Raw genomic sequence first — 21,159 nt, forward strand, 5'->3', positions numbered from 1 at the left:
AGAATCACCGTGGGAATGATGTGAGAATCACCGTGGGAATGATGTGGAGAAGGGGTTTGTGGAGATGGTGGAAATGTAAGCAGAGGTGGCTGAACCTCTTTCAAGTCCTTGTGCACTCTCCTGTGTTTAACTGGAGGTGTTGTTGTTTGTAAGGCCTCCGCAAAAGGGAGTGGACACAGCAGTATTGACCAGAACGCTCCCCATATGTGGCTGGATCTGAAGCTACGATTCCTTCACCTGGAACAGTTGCTCCAGGTTTTGAAGAACTGGCTCGGTTTGTGTTTTCGGCTCAGAGTGATTTGGTTTCCAGTTTTTGAGGCTGAAGCACTGTTAATTTTCAGTGCTGAAGTTGTCGAAGCCAGGGCAGGTATTCTCTTTGTTGCCAAACAGTGGGCGTTGAGTGGGATGTGGAAGGTTTTGGTGCCCAAGCCGATGGCATTCGGCTCAGTATGGATGCGGGTGTCTTTAGCTTAGTTTTTGGTGCAGAGGGAGGGTGGGGTATCTGAAAAAGTCTTTCGATGCCTACCATAGTCATAGAGCAGTGGTGACTCAACCACCTTTGCTTCCGAACTGATGAGTTTTTTGGATGGACCAGGGGGTTGTTTACTCACTGTTTGTTGACCTGGAGGAATATCCTGAATGTAGAGTCATTTCAATCTCCGACTCTGAGTCGGAGTCATGGATAGAGACCACCTCCTCTTCGGCAGCGGAAGCCTCCTGGAGTTTCTGCTCCTTGTCCGGCAGGGTGTCTTGAATACCGAAGATGTCAGGCGTCACCTTAGGTTCCCGCCTCTGTGAGACGGAAGAGCCAATCGCTGAGAAATGCAGAGTCTTCTTCGACCGGAACGACTGGCAGGACTCAGTCTTCTTCTCTCTGTTCTAGCAACAAGGAGGAGAGGTTACAGAACTGATGTTGATTGGTCCGAGGGAATTTGGAGTGATGCTTCGGACAGAAACTGAAAGTCATCTGTTCATCATGGAGAAAATGGACACCCAAAAGGTGTGGGGAAGACGGCATTAGAAGCAAGAGTTCGATAACAACGATTTTGATTTGGTTTGGAGAGATTTTCCCGAAATGAAGAGACGTAATACAGTCTCAAACCGGGGCTCCAAGAGAACATGACCAGACAAGGCAGCAGAAGAAAATTCAAAGTTGGAGTTGAGGACCATGTGCATTGCCAGCAAGAGGAGTCGTCATTCTACCTCCTGACTCGAAAGACTTTTCAAACAAAAACAAACTGCAACCTTCCAGACTCAACACTAGATGGCAGAAGTGTGCAGAACATATGGAACTTCAGCCACACGCCATCAAACATACACTTTTCTAATGGTTTTGAAAAGTGAAGGCCTCACACCGAATCTAATGGAAGAATAAGAATATTAATCTTGTTGGACCATCACAACTTTATAAAACTTCATAAACCATATAGTATATGTGAATTATTAATAATCTATCAAACTATAACAAAGCAAATGCTAAGCATTATAAATGCGCAAACACTAAATGTGAAATGCGTTTGTAAATGAGAAATGTGCACTCAAATTAAATGAATATACGAAACATGAAATGCAGAAGGGGGTGCATAAGCAAAAACCACAAAGAATACATCACTGCAAAGTTTTGATTTTGGATTCTGATTTTCTCCAAGTAACTTTTTACAGTCTTTTTTTGGCTCCTGAAGTATGAAGAGATCTTTTCTGCTGCCGTAGAAAGATTAGTAGAGTAGCCTAGTAATGAGATCTCCAATTAAGAGTGACGTCCAAAAGGTGCTTTCTGGCTGCAGTGATTATATAGTTGAGCTCAACAGGATGTCGGCTTCCAAGGGTCTGGAGCAGACCGTCGCTGCCCCATTTCTAAGTGTGGTGACAACAACTGTCATGTGGAGATCTCGAGGTTAGCCCCGAGGTGACCTGCTAAGGCCGCCACAGAGGGCTAGGAGGATGCTGCTACCCTGTCTCCACTTGCTGCTCCAATGCTATAGAGTCAGCAGAATCCGGAAGACTTTGAATACAAGCTCATTATGGCAGTGAGGGGTCTCAATTGGTGATGCGGTGAGGAATGTGCAGATGGGGCAGGAAGACATTTAGACCGTCCCTTCTCTGCGCTCCACTGCATACTCCTGTGGCTACACTGGTAAACCATTTTTTGATTTTGCTGGAGCTGCCAAAGGCTCTTCAAAACTAAAAACTGAAGTAGGTAAGGGGGGGGTGGGGGAGACAGCCTTTTATTATACCTGAAAGTGATGCTGCACGTGTACACTGACATTTACTGGTGCATCCATGTCAGCTTCCTCTTTGCTTTCTCTGGCTACTGAATGACTACAGAGTACTACTATTTCCTCACTTTAGCTTGATATCTAATTGCAGTGGAGGAGGACTGGGGAACACTGTACTTAAAGACGGGGAATATCCAATGGGCTCCCTTTGCGGCCACTTTCCTTGCCTTTCCTCTGGCTCCTTCCTCCACCATCCGGTAACATTAGCATTGCTTGTGCTAGGATTATACATGTCACCAGAGCTACCATATGGCCCCCCCTTTACCTAGAAGTCCTAAACCTGACACCACTTTTTCTTCTCCACACTGATGCTACATTTTTGTCTCTGTCCGCTGCTTTACCTTATTCATGGTGACAGTATGCTGCTTCCGAAACAGAGTCTCCTGGTGACTTATATACAGTGAAAGTCTGAATTTGGTGCTCGCTTTCTTCTACTCCCCACTGGACTCTGCAGAGTCTCCAAGCTGCAGAAGTGAGATTCCACTCATCACTGGAGCAATTGCCCCTTCAAAAGAAAGTTCAGCATTTGGGGGATAGTTCCCGCAGGGAAAACACCTGGTTCTATAGCATCACAGAGATACATGAGCAAGATGAAGTGTGTTTTTTTTGGCTGCCTTCATGCCAAGTCACTTCCACGTCTCCTTTGCAATATCTTTGGAGTTTGAGGACTTGCAGTATACAGCGAGGAATGTCAATATACAGATCCTGACGTCAACAGATAGAAGTGATTTCCGTGCAATCAACATGCCAGGATGGTGTTTTACGTAGCCAGAAATCAAGATAATCCATTTCAACTGGATAGGATGTATATATATTTGTGTTAGCTAGCTTTTCTAGTAAGACAATTTAGGGAATTCTGAGAACATTACCATGACGGGTAATCATGTTTGACCCTCCACAATCCAAACATTCAGTTAAAGTTACAGTAGGCCTCTTTCAGCATAGAAATATGTAACAGAAGAGCGAAGCAGACATAGATGAAAACCTAGACAAACTAAAAATGTTTCAATCACTCACCTGAAAAACATACGATAGATCATGTAATAATCAAGTAATACATCGTCATATTATTTTCATACTTTTAAGACAGTTATGACATTCAAATTGCCTTCAGAAATGTCAAGTGGACCTATTACTTCTCCAAGTTTTTATATTTGATTTGAATTGAACCTTTCCACATTAAACATTCTCCAAGTAACTTACTGTACCTTGGCTAAAGTTGTGCTCTTTGACCATATGAGTTTTCATACTGTGCTTGGAGGTGAATGCTTTATGGCAACTTGACACCGGACAGGGTGCCTTCAAAGTAGTTACATCCTGCAGGTGCTTTTTGGAGTGAATGTACAAACTACTGCGGGCTGAGAATTTTGCACCACACCCTAAAAAATAAATAAATAAATAGAAAATAGCATGAAGATAAATCATTTCATAGGAACCAGTTAGTATATTGCATTAAACAAAGGTTTCAAATCACTTTGAACAACTGCAAAAATATATTTTCAAGTATAATTAAATGCAAAGGTGGACAACGCTTTAGAGGAGCAGGAGACCTTTCAAGACATAGTATCACCCATGAAATCTTACCAGAAAACAATTAAAAAGCAGGACAATGTTCTAACTAGTTTTTGTTTTGTCTACATTACAGAAGAAAATAGAAAATTGCTCAAATACCTTCTACTGGGCACTCAAATGGCTTTGTACCAAGATGAATTATGCTGTGACCTTTCAAGTGCTCAGCTCGAGTAAAAGACTTTCCACAACCTTCTATATGGCATGTAAATCGTCGGATATCTGTATGCTTCCTAAAAAGCCAAAGAAGAGTGGAATGTAGACAACAACTAAATAAAGTGTAATTTTATCAGAAACAAAAACTTTTGTCCCAAATCTAACAGCATGGAGTGTGAATGCTATTGCTACATGTGTGCAATTGTGAATGGGGTTCAGGAAGAATGCACAAGGTATTTGTTTAGGTGCTCTGGATTTGCAGCCAAGACTTACCACGAGGACCCCATGAGTCTAAATAAATGAGTTTGGGGAGGTGGGGACATTATAATTGGGGGGAAAAAGCAAAGCATCTGAAAGCAGAGTTGTATTTTTCCCCCCAGATTAGAAAAGGATGCAACACAGATTATCCAATTTATTTTGTAATTCGGATTATCCATGTTACTCTGATATGGTTCAATAAATGTGAAAAGCCAGACAGTTGTTTTGTGGACAAGATGCATCCACCATACCGGGGATCTTAGAATTATGCAAAAACAGCCTACTTTCCAATATGAGAAAGACATAAATCAACAAGTTCAGTTACTGGGCATTAGCCTCTGAAAGACAGACAGTTGGTAAAGGAAAGGAGAATAGATAGAAATGGAAACTTACCAAACCTAACAGGTCCCCGTACACAATTAAGACATTTTAAAAATAACAATATGCATTCTATATGTAAACTTAACTGATATACATACTTACGCACACACAACTATTACAGAGTTGGAAAAAAATGTATTCTACTGGGAACAGCAAATTATATTTGTGTTTTGGAGGAATTAAATATAAATCTTTTTAAGCTAGGCACCACTGACTGAGCATCAAAAGAGCATTGAAGCCTTCAAAGTAGCAGGAAGCTTTGCAAACAAAGAGTTGTAGAACAAATGCTTAAAAGTGTCAACCTAGAATATAAAAACCTTGCAAACTGTTTCCTGCGTGAAATATATACGATCACGTACATCTGAAACAAACATACCTGTTGTGTCTTAATAGCTTGGACATGCTAGTAAAGGACCAGCCACACCCCTCAAAGTCACAGATAAAGGGCCTCTCCCCTAAAATAGAAATAACACTTCATTAAAATCCCTGACCAACGAGTAAACAGTTGTTTCAAGAAACCATAAATATATTTCTCTACTAACTGCATTAGTTACTTTCGAAGTAGCAAAAGGTATGGAATACCTGTGTGGCTTCGCATGTGGATTTTCAGGCGGCACGCTTTATCATATTGTTTGTTGCAACCAGGAAAAGAGCAGCTGAACTGTTCGATCTCTCTGAAGTGAGCACGCTTGTGTGAAAATAATGCACTTACTGTTGTAAATGTCTTCTCACACTCTATAAAAATAAGAAAAGGTAAAATACAAATTAAAGAGACATAGTAGGCAATAAGACCAACATGTTTCCACTTTCCATTTTAATAAATCAGAAACGCCATTCAAAGGCAGACAACTAGCGCAGCATGCTAATATTATAAGATCGCCTTTAGGTTTTCGATGGAACTACAGGTGGAGAACCCAAGACGGTTTGCTTTCCATCCTCACATCTTGCGGTCAGAACATTTTCAAAAGAAAATCCTAGTAATAGTTAAAAATATATATCTACATATGCAGCAAGTCAGTGTGACGCTAGACATTAACTGTATTAGAGGTTGCCTCTCACATCAATTGAGAGTACATAAACCATACATTTTTGTCAATATCAGTTAATGAAAACACTGACCACAGTCAAAGATGGATGGGGTTAAAGAACTGTAAGCAAAACAGGGTGAAAACAATGGGAGCCACACTTTCTTTTCAGTCGTAAACAAAGGCAAAACTGCTTTCAAGTTAGCTCTTTAATCTCGTCACTGGAAAGGATGAGGTCTGCAAAAGTGGAAATCTTATATGTCACATTCCACCTCCAGCTACAACACAACACTATAAACGCACATGGTTGTGCAGGGAATAGCCCTTAGCAGCAACCTTCTACCCAGGAAAACTGCTGACAATCGCAAAAATGTGCTGAGTAGCTAAAAGAGGGATAATTAAGAGATATACAAACTCGGCAAGAGGGTCTGATCATAGAAATTTGTATTTATGTAAGACTCATATTGCAAAAACCAAACAGGAAATCTGTGCAGCATTAATGTAGACCATAACGATCACGATAGCCGCTGGGGGTGTGGGGGGGCGTATTGATAAGTATTGCATTCTTCAAGCAGCGAGAGGGCTTTTGGTATTCATCCAAAGTTACAATGCTAGGATCAAAATGCCTTATTTTTGAGAACTGGGGCTCCCTCTTCTCCGTTAGGATACTCAAAACAAGGATGGCGTAGTGCATGGGTACTCGCAAACATTTTCCCAGGGGCCAAAAAGTTTGGTCTGTGACGTACCTGGGGGCTGAACTGATGCCAGGGCGGTGGCGGTCAAGTGGGGTGACTAGGGGGATTGGTGACAAGGTAGGTGTAGGGGAAACAAAGGATATACATCTAGTGGCTGAAATAAACAATGGAAAACCAGAAAACCTGGAATTAATCCCAGCTTACCCACTTTTCCAAATTGTGTGATCCTAGGCAATTGTTTAGTGTCACTTTCCCTCCTTTTTCTGCATTATCACATTTAAGATGACCTCGAAATACATGATTGATTCATGGTGTGCGCTGCACATAACCTGCTTCTATGTTTGATTTAATAAACTATAATGTTGTTTATGTATGATAGGAACCCAGGCCACCCATAAAGTGCACATACCAAGTGACTTGCCTCTTTAATTTACTATTGGTGGTGTTCTCAGGGTAAGGGAAATAATTAATGTTTGAAAACTATCACTTTAAAAGAAATACATCTCAATGCACTGATAAAATAAATTGTACTAAGGCGAAAAGGTTCTTCATGTTAACTAAATACACTTAATTAGTTTTGAGGAGACAGTCTTAGTTTTACACATATGCTGCAAGATATCTTTAGAAATGAAGGCGTTTCTAAAGTTAAGTGCAGGAGTCCCCTTCTTCCTTTCTTTAGCACCAATTAAGTATGAAATTAAAGATTGCGTGTGTATTTAATATTTTTGTTAGTGCGGAGTCGAGCAAACAGCTGCCCAGTGCTCCTGTTGCCCCAGGGGCCGCATGTAAAGGTCAGAGGGGCCGCATGAGGCCCGTACTTTGAGTATCCCTGGCGTAGTGCTTGCCAACTGGACAACACCGCAGCCTCCGACGAGTAAATACAATGTGGGTCTGGTTTGGCAACAAACTTTGGGCATGAGTCTCCGCAGACTGATGCACAGGAGGTTTCCAAAACAGCAGCAAGAAAAGCCAAACTAGAGAGTCAGCATCAAAAACAACGTTCTGTGTGTATTTCCATCCTCACGCGTTTTCCGAAAACTATCAAATTTAACATGTGTGAACAGCCACAATGAACACTTGGTCCGACTAAAAACACATTTTTTGTTACACGAAAAACAGCAGAACAGGTCAAAATATGACATCCCCAGAGACTGAAAAAAAATCAAAGTCAGTATTCCCTTCGACATGTCAGAGAACCTATGCGAAAGAAAAAACAAACTGTAGAAACTGCAAACCTGGAGTCAGGCTGTCTCAGCTCAAACCGTGCAACATCTCAAAGGCCCTTAAATCTCTGCACTGGTTTCGGGTGAAAGAGAAAATATAGTTTTATATATGTTGCACCATCTATGAACAGCTACAGTTGCTGTGCCAAAACTGCATTCCAAGTTAAAAGCTGAAGGTCAGTGTAAATCTACGTGTTCAGGTCAGGTTTAACCATAAGACCCACAGCGAGAAGGCAATCTCTGGGCTGCGGTGTTCCTATACCCCAACACCCAGGAGATATTGTTTGTTTATGCTTATTTTGTAAGGCACAGTAGTACAATGGAAGCAACTGATAAGAGTTATAATCTGAGAGATCAAAGGGTCCAACAAAGCACATCTTTGGGGGCGGATTTGCTAAAGCCTTTACAGATGGTAGGGAAAGCTTTAAATCTAGGGTGGCACAACTAAGCGAAGGGAATTTCGGTGAAATGTGTGAAGGAAGGCTTAATATCAAGGACCTAGTGTTGGTAGAAATGTTAATGATGTTTACTGTGCTGATGAACTAGGGCACTCTATATGCTCTCTGTTTGCTCTAGGAATCAATCCGGAAATGAGATGGCTCAAGGGCATCCTAGAACAATATTACTATGGAAAGGTTGGAGAGATTGAAAACTGCTGAAAATAGTCCTAGATGCTTGTACACCAGAACATGTTCTAGAAATTCAGAAACCACGCGAGTGTTTAACTTTTCACCTCATTCTAATCAGAAACAAAGTTATTGACAAATTTTAATGTTCGCAGAGACCTACAAGGTTTGATAGAAGGTGTGGTACCTAATGACAGGGAGAGACCATCCTCCAAGCGGGTCCACCTATCTTATGCAGGCTTCTGGAGAAGTATATTTGGTACATATGGCGTATCAGATGTACAGAAGAGAACTGCCATCTATCCGCGGTTGATAGGAATTCCTTACAAGAATACCACACAGCATTTTCATTATCGTGCCCTGGTCAGTCAGTTGGTAACAGTGCAGTCCTGTTTTGGTATGGACATTTAACAAGCAATCCATCCTTCCGCGCAGACTTGTCTCTTAATTGGAGTGTTCTTCTCGAAAGCAGCAACCACCATAACCATTTTAGCTATCAAAGGGACCTGTATTTTAAGGGTTTATTGTATCTAATTATGTCAAGACGTATGTTTATATCATGGTTCAAATACAATTTAAGCAACACGTATTCTAGCTTTACACTTAGTGTGTTTGATCAAATAGTTGCAGGGCTGTAGTATGCATGCTTTGCATTCCATTCATGTCAATCATGATCTTATAAGAGGTCAACAGATGACTCACTCCATATGAATACATTTAGTTGTCCGCTTCCCATTTTGGCTGGGAGGGCAGCGCGGTAGGTAAGGGTCTTCAATCCCTCCTAAATAGCATCTCTTGCACTGTGCCTTATACATACAATCCAAAATGGTTTTGCATGGTAGGCCCATCATTCCACTCCTCCACCAGGCATTCCCAAAACTCCCAACTGTTCATCAACCCGGATGCCTGTCTGCCCATACATAAATAAGTGTGTAGATACAGGGGTTGGGTATCTTTTAATTTTTTTTGTCTCTTTGCAGGGCCAAGAAACCCTTGCACTAAACAAATGCTTGTAACCGCTGACTAGACAGTGAAGGTCACAAAACAGAACTATATGATAACAATACCCGGAAGGTGATGGAAACGCCCTAGTGTATTTTGGCAGCACCTGGAAAATGCGTTACTATTATTACTACTACTTACCACATTTATAAAGGACATGTTACTCCTAGGGATGCTCTCTCCGGTGATGCCCTGTATGGCAATACCTGGCATCTGTGTGAATGAAACAACATGGAAAGGGAAAACAGATGTACTAAAAAAATGTGTATAGCACACAAAGGGAAGAAAAACAAGCAAATGGGTGTAAATGGAATGAAAATACAACGGGTCAAAATAGAGGAAACAAAGGACTCAAAATAGGGCAGCACTGTTTGCATGTCCTTCCTTCACTTGCGTAATCAAATGCGAAGTAAGCTTGGATTTATGTCCTTTTCATTAACAGAGATGCTTTCACTGACAGATGTGCTTAATTCACAAAGCACATGGCATGACGGTATGTTAGCCTGTGACGATCTGTTATATTTTAAAAACGTGAGTGGTTCATTTTGGGGGCGTTTTATGCTTTATGAGGGCCGATCGAACCATGTACACACACACGGGCAACGGAGACCAGCAGCCTGAGCCATCATATACACGCACACCAAAAAGCATAATACAGGGCATGGCTATAAAATGTACGCATCAATGACGAAGTGATGTGTGGCAATGGAAGAACATTATAGAGAACAGCGGGTTCAACCACAAACACAGTGAGGTACACCAACTGATTGGGTCACAGTCAACCTTAAGCTTCGGACTAGATGATCGCTGGTGCAGTATAGATCACCTGTTACCTGCCTCATTGTAAAGATCTCCTGAAATATAGCGCTCTCACACACTTAAGTTTTCCAGATACATTTTCTCTATACATCACACGCATTTTCATGACAGCCTGTGGGAGCTCATTATGAATATCATCTCGTGGAGGAAACCAAGCCTAAAGCTTGAATAAGCTTTTTCACCGTTACCTCCAAAAACGATAGGTGGTGAGAAATAGAAATACATTAATCATCAACTTATTAAGTAGCGCTATGTGAGGAGAAACACTAGGGCGAAATAGAAAATATTGCTGAAAATGCCATGACTCTGGAGCAGTGGTTCCCAACTTTTTGACTTCTGTGGATCCCCACTTTATCATTGCTGGAACCCATGGACCCCCCATTCAATTATTATTGGAATACGGGGACCCCCAACTAACTCACTGCTGAAAGCTGAGAACCTAACCTGTTAATATTATTTAATTTTCTAAAGCAGTCGCGGACTCCCTGAGGAGGCTTTACGAACCCCGATGTGTCCCCCGACAACATGTTAGGAACCACTGCTCTAGGGAATGATGGAAAGTGAGATGGGGGTTGTTGCCATAACCGGTGTTAAAGATGCATTCGTTCCCGAAAGAGATCAACTCCCCAAAAGGGCTCCAGCAACATTTGTAGCTCTGCTAACCTACCGGGAAACTCGCAGACGTAAGGCTTGTGCGGCTCGTAGTGCACCTTGCGGTGCCCGGCCAGCTTGGCCAGGCTGGGAAAGCACTCCCCGCAGATCTCGCACCTGTCCCCCAGCTCGTGGGTCTTCCCGTGGGCCTTGAGGTTGTAAATGGTGGTGAAGGTCTTGCCACAGAACTCCAGCGGGCAGGTGTAAGGCCGGATGTTGCCGTGGGACTGCAGGTGCCGCTTCAGCTTGTAGGCGGTGGTGAAGGACCAGATGCAGCCCTCCATGCTGCACCGGAAGGGCCGCTGCTCCTCCGAGGTGTGCTGGGTGAGCAGGTGCAGCTTCAGCTTGTGCTTCTTGTCAAAGGTCTTGCGGCACTCGGGCTGCGGGCAGCGGAAGACCAGCACCATGCTCTTCCGGCCGAAGTGGTCGGCCCCCACCCGCACCTCTCCGTTCTCATCGACGAACAGGTTTGCCAGCTGGCCGTGGGAGATGCCATTCTCCTCGAAGGTGGCTGTGGCATCAAGGTCCCTCTGAGGGGCATCTGCGGGCACCGGATGCCCGTGCATGTCGCCCTTGCTGCCTGGGGCGGGGTCCCCCCTCCGCACGTGGCTGGGGCTGCCCTTCTTGGGGTCGGCCTCGCAGCTGACAAGCACCAGCTGCTCGAGCCCCGGGTGGTCCAGCCCGCCAGCGGCGCCCCCTCCATGGGGCTCGCGGGCCTCCAGGCTCAGCAGCCCGTCCTGGATCCGCACCGTCAGCCGCTGGTCGTCTATAGTCACCGTGCCGTAGAAGGTGCCGGTGCGGCCGGGGGCGGCCTCCAGCTGCACCGAGTGCATCTCCCAGTCCGGGTTCTGGGTCCCCACGGGGCACTCCTGCCCCGGCTTGGACTGCAGCTGGGGGGCTGCCTCGCCCTCGGTCATGGCAGCGCCGTCCTCCAGCGGGCGGGGAGCGAACAGCAGGGCCGATGAGGGGGTGGCGGCTCCCGGGGCCCCCTCAAGAACCCGCATTGGGCTTCCCACGGCGCCCTGCCCGCCCGCGACCTCCCAGCTGGGGCCGCCGGCGGCTCTTACACTCGGATCAACAGCCAGACAGCTACAGAAACAGGAAGTGAACGTGTGACGCGTTACGTTACGCGTCTACGTCACGCGTCGCTCAGGTACCGAGCTGTAGTCTGCGCATCATCAGGCAGAGCATCGTTTTCCTACTTGCCCTGTCCTTTAGTTGGTGGTCCAACTTTTTTAAGTACAGAAACGTTGCCCATGCTTCAAGGCGCTATACATACTGGCTTTCCTGGCCAGATTGTACATTTTACTGATCCAAGTGCTGCAGAAGGTGCTAATTTTGCTGATACACTGTAATATATCATTCACTAGTCAGTTACAGAAAGTAAGAATATTAGTGACCTAGTGTCTGTTTAGTAGATATTCAGACATTTTATTAGGGCAGTACATACATTCGTTCCCTCTTTTCCCTTGTTTTTTTCGGTTACCCCCGTGTGCTTTGCACACTGTAGGCCTTTTACTCTCATATGCTTAGTGAGTGGGCCTTAAAGTTGCTCTTACCACCGGCAAGAGTACTCCAGGGAGAGGAATGATGTAGTTAGGACCCAATTTTTTTTTCAAGCTGACGCATTAAGAATTTTCAGTTCCTTTAAGGACACGGAGATGAGGATTTACCACCTTTACCATTTTGATGCAGTCTTTGTATGTCTGGAAATCGTAAAGGAAACACCTGTAAGCGTAAATACTCTGCTAGCTAAATCTAATGCATGTACATCCGATACTCATCTGCAAGACACCAGACATAACAGAAGTGTGAGTTTAGCTGACAATTGTTTGCAAGACAAATTTTCATTCGCGAGCCCAGATCTAAGACATTTCAAACCTAAATCAAGATCCCAATGCGAAGAGTATTGTGGTTGGGGAGCGAACCATCCAATACCTCTAAGTACTTTACACACCAAAGGCTGCACACCGCTCTAACATCCAGATGCGATGTCTAGCAGATATAGCCGAACAGAAATTATTAACTGTCCTATATGCAAGCCCCTGACTAGCCAATTCAATTAGGAAATTCCCAATCATATGGGCACCTGCTCCCACGGAATTTACATTCCACTCGTTACACCAACATACCTATCGTTGCCAGGCAGCTTCGTATCACTTATGCATAGAGGGAGCCCAGGACTGAGCTAGGAAGAACACAGCGTCTTGCAAAACCCCTGGCATTTGCCAATGGTTCCTGAAAATCTCCATGCCATTAAGAATAATAGCTCTTGAAACACCAACAGATGTGGAAGGTCCATCGGATCCGAGAGGAGATTCGGAAAGGAAGGAATCCACACTGGTGAAGCACAAGACAATGCCATTGCTACCGGGAACCAAGATTGAGCTTTCCAACAAGGAGTTGTCAGAACTACTTCTGCTTTCTGTTGACGTATTTGTGACAATCACCTGACTGCCAGACTCATGGTGGCAGTTACAGCGCCACCAATGCAGCGGTCCAAGCACCACATTATGACCACAGCGGTCGTGCCGCGGTTGGACCGCCAGTACTGTTAGGATCAGAGATCCCGGCAGTCTGGTGGTTGCATCGGTCCTAATCCATCAGCGCTACTCTGGGGATTACGGCCTCGTTCTCCGTCAGCAATTTCATGGCAGTGTTACCGCTGGCAGAGAACAGGTGCAGGGGGCCCCAGGGGGGCCCTGCACTCGGCATGGGCAGTGCAGGGGTCCCCCTGGCCAGCACCATTGCAATGTTCTGAACCTTGCAAGAGTGCTGGTGCACACTGCATCCTACAGCATTGTCGCTGGCTCAATTACGAGCCATAGACATTGCTATGGCGGCAACCTCCCCACTGGAAGTTCAGTGGGCGGCCTAAACCGTTCGCCGAAGTCGTAATCAGGCCCTAAATCTCCTTTCAGAGGTCTCTGATTACAGAGATGCTCCTCTGTGATTTCTTTTATCTTTGTTTTGTTTTTGTTTGTCCCTGCGGTTTTTAGAACACTCTGGTACTTGTTTAGTACATTCCCTAGGAGTGGTACTTTGAATTTGTGGTTTAGTTGGTCTGGCCCAAAGACTATCCAGATCTATACTAATATAAGTTTCAGAGATAATCTTTGGCAACTTGCACTCCTGGTTCTGTTGAAGAATCTGCTGGAGCCATTGCTGCTGCTTCCCCTTTAATATTGTTTACGATGATTGAGGAGGCTGTGTCGAAATTATGTATCAGTTTCATCACCAAGTCCAGGGCCGGGGCAGCCCGTGTTCATTTTGAATTTGTTTGAACAATTCCGGTAAATTGGCAAGTGTCGGGGTACCATGTGTGGTAGTGTAGATTGCAGTGAAGACTGTACCCCAAGTGGCACAGTCCTCTGTTGGGAAACCATTCCAAAGGGCTAGCACATGGTGAGAATTCCATGTTTATCTTGGGGTCCCATATGGGGAAACACTGCTTCCAGCTGATTTGTTTTTGTGCTATCCAAAACTGAATTTTCTCACATTCCATGGGTGCTTTGCCTATTATTCAGTGTATTGTTTGAGGATTCACTCTTGTAGTGGACAATTGATGAACAGCTGCAGCAGCCCTCACTGGGGCGCTGTTCAAACTCTGCATCACAAACCGTATTAATCGTCTATATATTGCTACTAGTTCTTTCTAAAGTGTGCCTGTGTCAGCTACTTGCACAGCTTGCTCATCGGGATGTGGTGTGTACATGGCAAACGTGGGCTATGTTGGGTTCGTCATTACGTAAGGGACTTAGGGCCATATGTACGAACACTTTTTCCCATAGACATAGAATGGGTAAAAACCTTTGCTACATCTGGCCCTAAATCTCATGGGTTATATTACATGTGGAAGGGCACAATTGAATCAGTTTTGGTGATCTTGATAAGAAAGTGGTATTTCTAGGTGTTGGTAAGCTCTGTACCGCTGTGGAACTTTCACTGTTCTGGGTATGAAATGTATTTGAATTGTCATTTACTTCTGGATAAGTGTCCCAAGAATAAAATATTTCTGTTTGGTATGCTTCATGAGCTTCTACAACAAATGTGACGTCCCCGCCGTCACCCGTTAAGCCAGTGGCTAAAAGAAACGGCGTAAGTGCTTGTCTGCAGTTTTCTGTGATGTTTATGGCATTTGCTATGTTAAGGAGAAGGTATCAGAGTTGGGAACACCACCGGGGGAATAAATCCTTTTACGGTTCAAGCTTGAACAACATACAGCCTAGATAGGTACTCCCTATTCAGCTGAGGATTGTCCCCAAGATCACAAGCATCTCCATATTATAGTGCTTAAGGTACCTTAGTATGTGAGAGACAGAGAAACTCAGGAGGCTCGTAAATTAGTGCCTACACCATTGTTGGAGGCACCATGTCTTAAGGACCCTCACATCTCTACGAGACTGCTGAATTAGGGGTGGCTGCACCTCTGCTTGTAAGCGACTGAGTCACTCCTACACCAGTTGGCAGCCGTTGGCGCAATCGTTCCGGCTCTCTAGCAGTACCTCACCAGAATCAAAATAGTAAAGGTGATTTCTGGCAGCCTAGAGCATGGACTGTGGAAATATTCTCAGGGAAAATCGTGGTCGAACAAGTCTTACTCCTTTCTCTCGTTAGCAAAAAGTCTCTTATATGCACACATGTAGATTCCAATCCGATGGTGTCCTGACCCCAGGTCTGCAGTGACCCATCATCAATGTTTTGGGACCTGGAGGTGTCCCTATTAACCCTTTAGCTGCTAGGCCTTTCATGCTGAGCCCTTTTTTGGCTATTTGGGGTAGTTCGCGCTAAGGCCTTCATAACCTTGTGTCCATATAAGCTATCCTTGCCAAATTTGTGTCCTTTTTTCCAACATCCTAGGGATTCTAAAGGTACCCAGAATTTGTGGGTTACCCTGGAGTAGACCAAAAAATGACCTAAAATACAGCTAAAATTTCATTTGTTTTTTTCCCCAGAAAAATGGGAAAAAAGGGCTACAGAAAAAACATGTTTTTTTCCCCAGAAAATGGGATCAATAAAGGCTTTACAGTGCTAAAATCACCAACTTCCCAGCTTTCAGGAACAGGCAGACTTGAATAAAAAAAAAACATTTTTCAAAACAAATTTGGCATTTTACTGGGACATATCTATTTTTAGTATTTTTTGTGTTTTTAGCCTCCTTCCAGTTACAATTCTGAATTCAGCAAGAGGTCATTTGTGTAGATCCTACAAGGTTTCCTACAGAAAATAACAGCTGAAATAAAACAATATTGAAATTGAGGTGAAAAAAACAGCCATTTATGTCCACGTTTTCTTCTATAACTTTTTTCCATCTATGGCAGATTTTTGAAAGCAATATATCATTACATCTGCTGGACTCTTCTGGTTGTGGGGAAATATAGGGCTTCTAGGTTTATCAAAAACCCTAGGTACCCAGAGCCAATAAATGAGCTGCGCCTTGCAATGGGATTTCATTGTATATCGGGTATACACCAATTAATTTGGTGAAATATAAAGAGTCAAAAATAGATAAAGGAAACCTTGTATTTCCAAAACGGGGACAAGATAAGGTGTTGAGAAGCAGTGGTTATTTGCACATCTCTGAATTCCGGGGTCCGCATACTCGCATGTGAATCACAGGGGATTTCTCAAATAGACTTTTTTTTTTTACACACTCTCTTACATTTGGAAGGAAAAAATGTAGTCAAAGACTAGGGACAATAACATTTGTTCTTCTAGTCCGTGTTTCCCCAAGTCATCCAATAAAAATGGTACCTCACTTGTATGGGTAGGCCTAGTGCCCGCGACAGGAAACGCAACATGGACACATCACATTTTTACATCGAAATCTGATGTGTTTTTTGGAAAGTGCCTTGCTGTGGATTTTGGCCTCTAGCTCAGCCGGCACCTAGGGAAACCTACAAGACCTGTGCATTTTTTAAAACTAGACATCTAGGGGAATCCAGGATGGGGTGATCTGTGGGGCTCTCACCAGGTTCTGTTACCCAGAATCCTTTGCAAACCTCAAAAATTAGAACAAAAAAACACTTTTCCCTCAGATTTCGGTGCTGCAAAGTTCTGGAATCTGAGAGGAGCCACAAACTTTCTTCCACCCAGCATTCCTTCAAGTCTACCGATAAAAATGGTACCTCACTTGTGTGGGTAGGCATAGTGCCTGCGACAGGAAATGCCCCAAAGCACAACTTGGATACGTCACATTTTCCCAAAAGAAAACTGACCTGTTTTTTGCAAAGTGTCTAGCTGTGCATTTTGGCCTCTAGCTCAGCTGCCACCTAGGAAAACCTAGCAAACCTGGACATTTTTTAAAACTAGACACCGAGGGGAATTCAGAATGGGGTGACTTGCGGGGCTCTCACCAGGTTCTGTTGCCCAGAATCCTTAGCAATCCTCAAAATGTGGCAAAAAAAAACCTTTTCCCCTCACATTTCAGTGACAGAAAGTTCTGGAATCTTAGTGGAGCCACGAATTTCCTTTCACCCAGCATTCCCCCAAGTCTCCCAATAAAAATGGTACCTCACTTGTGTGGGTAGGCCTAGTGCCCATGTCAGGAATGGATCACACAATGGTCAATGTTAGTCCTGACATGAGGCCAACTGTTGACCCTGGGGTGATCCATTCATAATGCAGGCACTAGGTACAGACACTCAAGTGGGGTAGCATTTTTATCATGACAGGTGGGGAAACACTGGGTGGTAGGAATTTTGTGGATCCCAGCATACTCCTGTAGTTTGTGTGACAGAAATGCAAGAAAAAATAGTCACACCTCTGTGCACTCCCCCAGGTGTCTAGTTTCTAGAAATGTCTGGGTTTGGTAGGTGTCACTATAGGCCTCCGAGCCCAGGACTAAAACGCAGATGCCGGCCTTACAAAACCAGGTTGTTTTCTGATAGATAATTTTGATATCTCCACAATATGATTTGGGCGGTGGAATTTGGGGATGAACTAAATTGGGGAGCCCCCAACAGAGCACTCTCTCTGTGCTTGCCGCCACATGCACCTGCTCTCTGGGTTGGGCTAACCCGCTATTGTCCCGCTGCACAGACTGTGCTTGCGAAGGGACAGCAGGACTATCCTCATCACCTCCCTCAGAATCGCTGGTAGAGGAGTTGTCGGAAAAAACGCTCCCAGAGTCTGCGCCATTGTCCTATCCCTCAGATGCTGTCTCAGTATCCGCTGTCTCAGTCTCTGATCCTACGTCAGAGCTGTCCTATATAACCCGAGTTAGGGCTTGAGCAGCAGTCATCCAATGAGACACCATCACTGCTACTGGCTAAACTGTTGCTCTAAAACACTAACCTACATAGACAGTCACAAAATTGCTGGTGGGTGTGTGTGTGATGTTTGTAACAGTAAAGGTCAGTCACCTTACCTTTGCTTCTTCCCTCAATCAGAACGTTCTCTCAAGACACTAAAATAAAACCCAAAAAAGACACACTTTAACTTCACCTTGTCTCACACCAATCGTCACAGTCTTTAGCGCCTCTGGCATCCAGTCCAACAATCATTATTGGTGCTCCCACTCCCATGACCTCCTCCTCAGATTTCCTCACTACCACCCAGCAAAATTGCCCTCCATCTCTCCATAGCCCCCCTCGCACATACATTTCATTTGTATTATAGTGCAAGTAATGGCTGGCTTTACTAATCCACTCAGCTATTTACATAAAATACAGATTTGATCTTTGCAGTAGGCATATAAACCTTCTGCACTATTTTATGGCATCAAAACTGCCACTAGACAAAAGTCAGATCCCTTTGTAGAAGAAACATAATCACAAGAGTTACTTGACTTTTTTATTGCTGGCTAAAAGCTACAGCTGAAACACATCAGTTGATGTATTTGCATTGCTTTGAAGAACTGGTGATGAATATATATATATATATATGTGTAAAAAGATCACTTTTATATGTGGGTGTGGTTTTCCTGGGGGCCAATCGCAGCCACCAGTGAAACCACACACGCATTGACAAAAGTGACCATATATATATAATTTTAGGTGGAGAGCTGCTCTAGTAAGGAGCACCCTTCAACACCAGCGACACTCTAGATTTGCTCACCTGAAATGTCTGCTTATCTAGCAAAGTTTTTAAGCACAGGATCAGCACAGTGCTATCCTCGCCGAGCTAGATAGTGACAAAGTCTATATATTGATCTATATTTTTCTTAATAGCTGTATGGTTTCCCTGGGGGCCATAGTGGACAACTATAAAAAAAAAATGCCCCCTCAGGGAGCTGCCCTGCCCACGAGCGAACCCCTGTCAATTTCATTAAAAAAAAAAAAGAAAAATCATTACCCAGGGGTAAACATAATTTTGTATTAAAAAATATTCCTGGGGGGAGGGGCCGACACCCCACCCCCCCTCCAAGTGCATTCCCCGGTGTCACAGCTGCGATCGAGGGCCAGGAAACTGTTTCAGAAAGGCCACGTTTGAAAGGGAAGAATCTCCCCTTTCAAACGAGGCCCTCCCAAATGGTGAGGAGGTTCGTTTTGGCCCGTTTCCCCTTCCGGAGCAGGAAGCAGCCTTACCTGCTGCTTCCTGCTCCGGTGGGGAGAACAAGTGTGACGTCAGTGTGCCTCGCGGCAGGCTGGCATCACAAAGGGGCGGGGGGAGACACAAAAGCTCTTCCGTGTCTCCTGGTTTTAAAAAAAAAAAAAAAAAACGATTTTTTAAACCCTCGCCCCCCCGGTGTCGGCCACGGGTCGGTTAACTGGTTTTGGTTAGAAATGTAGGACAGTCAGTAAAGGACATTGCCGTTGAATGCCATTTGGGTGTGAATAAAAATAGGATGGTTGACAGTGTCAAAGAAATCAGGAGGCAGGAGTCTTCTTCCTCTGTGGTAAGGAGGGCACTGTCTACTATTTGTAAGGTGGTATCTCTGCACTGCTGTTAAATATGAAGCCAGATTGGTTGTGTTCATCAGACACCAAAACTGTACAAACACAATAGACATTTAGGGCCGGATTATGACCTTGGTGGATGGGATAATCCGTCAAGAATGTGACGGATATCCCACCTGCGGTTTTACAAATTCCATAGTATATAATGGAACTTGTAATATGGGGGGCGGGATATCCGTCATGTTTGTAACGGATTATCCCATCCACCAAGGTCATAATCAGGCCCTTAGTGTGGATTTATTAAACGCCCAACATGTTTAGAAAATATGGATGAAATGAATCATGATTATAATACAAGCATTAGCAAAGGCAAATAAAATTAGAGAAAACTGTATAAAATCACCAAAAGTATTAGTAATTTCCTAGTCTACATTTGTTTTCAGATCTGCTGATCTTTGTAAAACCTTCCCTACTTCTGGGGTAGAATAGTGAATGAGGTAAGAGAGGAGATGGGCAGCTGTGAGCTATGCAAGTTGGTTGCCGCATAGACAGGAAGAGCAAAAAAATAACATGAAATTGCCACATTTGTCTATGTTGACTAGCAGTGATGAATGATATATGTGCAGCAAGGTGTGCACTCAGGTGGCAAGTGGATGAAGAAAACTGCACATTACAAAGAGGTGTAGAGGAATCTTGCACTGCAGATGAATATTTACAGAAGGCTAGACTGTACAATTTGAAGAGAAGTGCAGCAAAGGCATTTCAAGTGTGTATTATATCATTACCTGGATCGTGCATAGGCTAGGATGATTTAAAAATGTGTATACTAAGAACAGCAAAATTGTTACATCGATGCTGGAGATGGGTGTCAGGCCTTCTAACAGTGAGGAGCTGAAATAGCCAGCTAGCTTGGATACCCTACCAAGAACAAATCGATGGTGAAAAGGAGTCCAGAAGACAAAGGGTAAACCTGGAGGACAGACATGTTCTGTTGGATGCAGATTTTTTTCTGCAAGGACATCAACAAAATCAGGCAGGTCAAACATCTGAAATAGGTGTGTGACCTGCGTCTCAGTCTATGTGAAGAGCAATATGTTTCCAGGGTGTCCCACTGTGAACGAATATTACTAATCACTAAATGTGCACATCAAACCCCGGCTATTCAGTTGTTGAACACACAAAAAAGAATCAGAAATTAAATCATACTAAAAATGAACTGAGACAGTTGAAGTGCAGATGCAGTTCCTAATACCAACAGTGAATACATTGATTTGGCACATGCTAAAAGCTAGCTGTTAAGCATTCAGACCATATGGATAGAAGAACATTGCACCATTCAAAGAGCTGTGATTTCAGTACTTTTCTGTAAGTGGGATAAGGCTCAATGTTGATGCTGCTCCGTTTAAATGATTGCATATCATCCCTAACTAGAGTGTGTGCAGTGGAGCTGAGCTCAGACCAATTATAAAATATTTGTTTCTGAGATAAATTTACACATTGTCTACTGCGTTAAGGCAGCTCGTGCTATTAATTGTAAACTCTACAATACTTGTGGCTGCTTCTGGCTCTGTGTAAGTAGATTTGTACATGAGGGCCAGTATCATGAGTGCAGTGAAGTCTTGCTTTCAGTGGCGGCTG

At 44.0% G+C, this 21,159-nt stretch overlaps 1 protein-coding gene across 3 annotated transcripts in view; it reads right to left on the reverse strand.

Annotated features, from left to right (window-relative positions):
- The window catches only part of LOC138258940 (zinc finger X-linked protein ZXDA-like), a 59,996-nt gene extending 48,197 nt beyond the window's left edge, over positions 1 to 11,799 (reverse strand). For 2 of the 3 annotated variants that reach the window (XR_011198606.1, XM_069206283.1), the window contains exons 1-5: positions 10,698 to 11,790; positions 5,223 to 5,375; positions 5,017 to 5,095; positions 3,948 to 4,078; positions 3,485 to 3,655 (exon numbers count right to left, since the gene is read on the reverse strand). Coding sequence is in view for 2 of the 3 variants with exons in the window: in XM_069206283.1 (XP_069062384.1) it covers positions 3,485 to 3,655; positions 3,948 to 4,078; positions 5,017 to 5,095; positions 5,223 to 5,375; positions 10,698 to 11,685 (1,522 nt within the window). In the remaining variant the exon portion in view is untranslated. Of the gene's footprint in view, positions 1 to 3,484; positions 3,656 to 3,947; positions 4,079 to 5,016; positions 5,096 to 5,222; positions 5,376 to 10,697 lie in introns of all 3 variants that reach the window. The other variant, XM_069206284.1, reaches the window with a different exon arrangement.
- Positions 11,800 to 21,159: the final 9,360 nt, after the last annotated feature.

Source organism: Pleurodeles waltl, chromosome 9, assembly GCF_031143425.1.
Source record: "Pleurodeles waltl isolate 20211129_DDA chromosome 9, aPleWal1.hap1.20221129, whole genome shotgun sequence".
Taxonomy (NCBI): Eukaryota; Metazoa; Chordata; class Amphibia; order Caudata; family Salamandridae; genus Pleurodeles; species Pleurodeles waltl.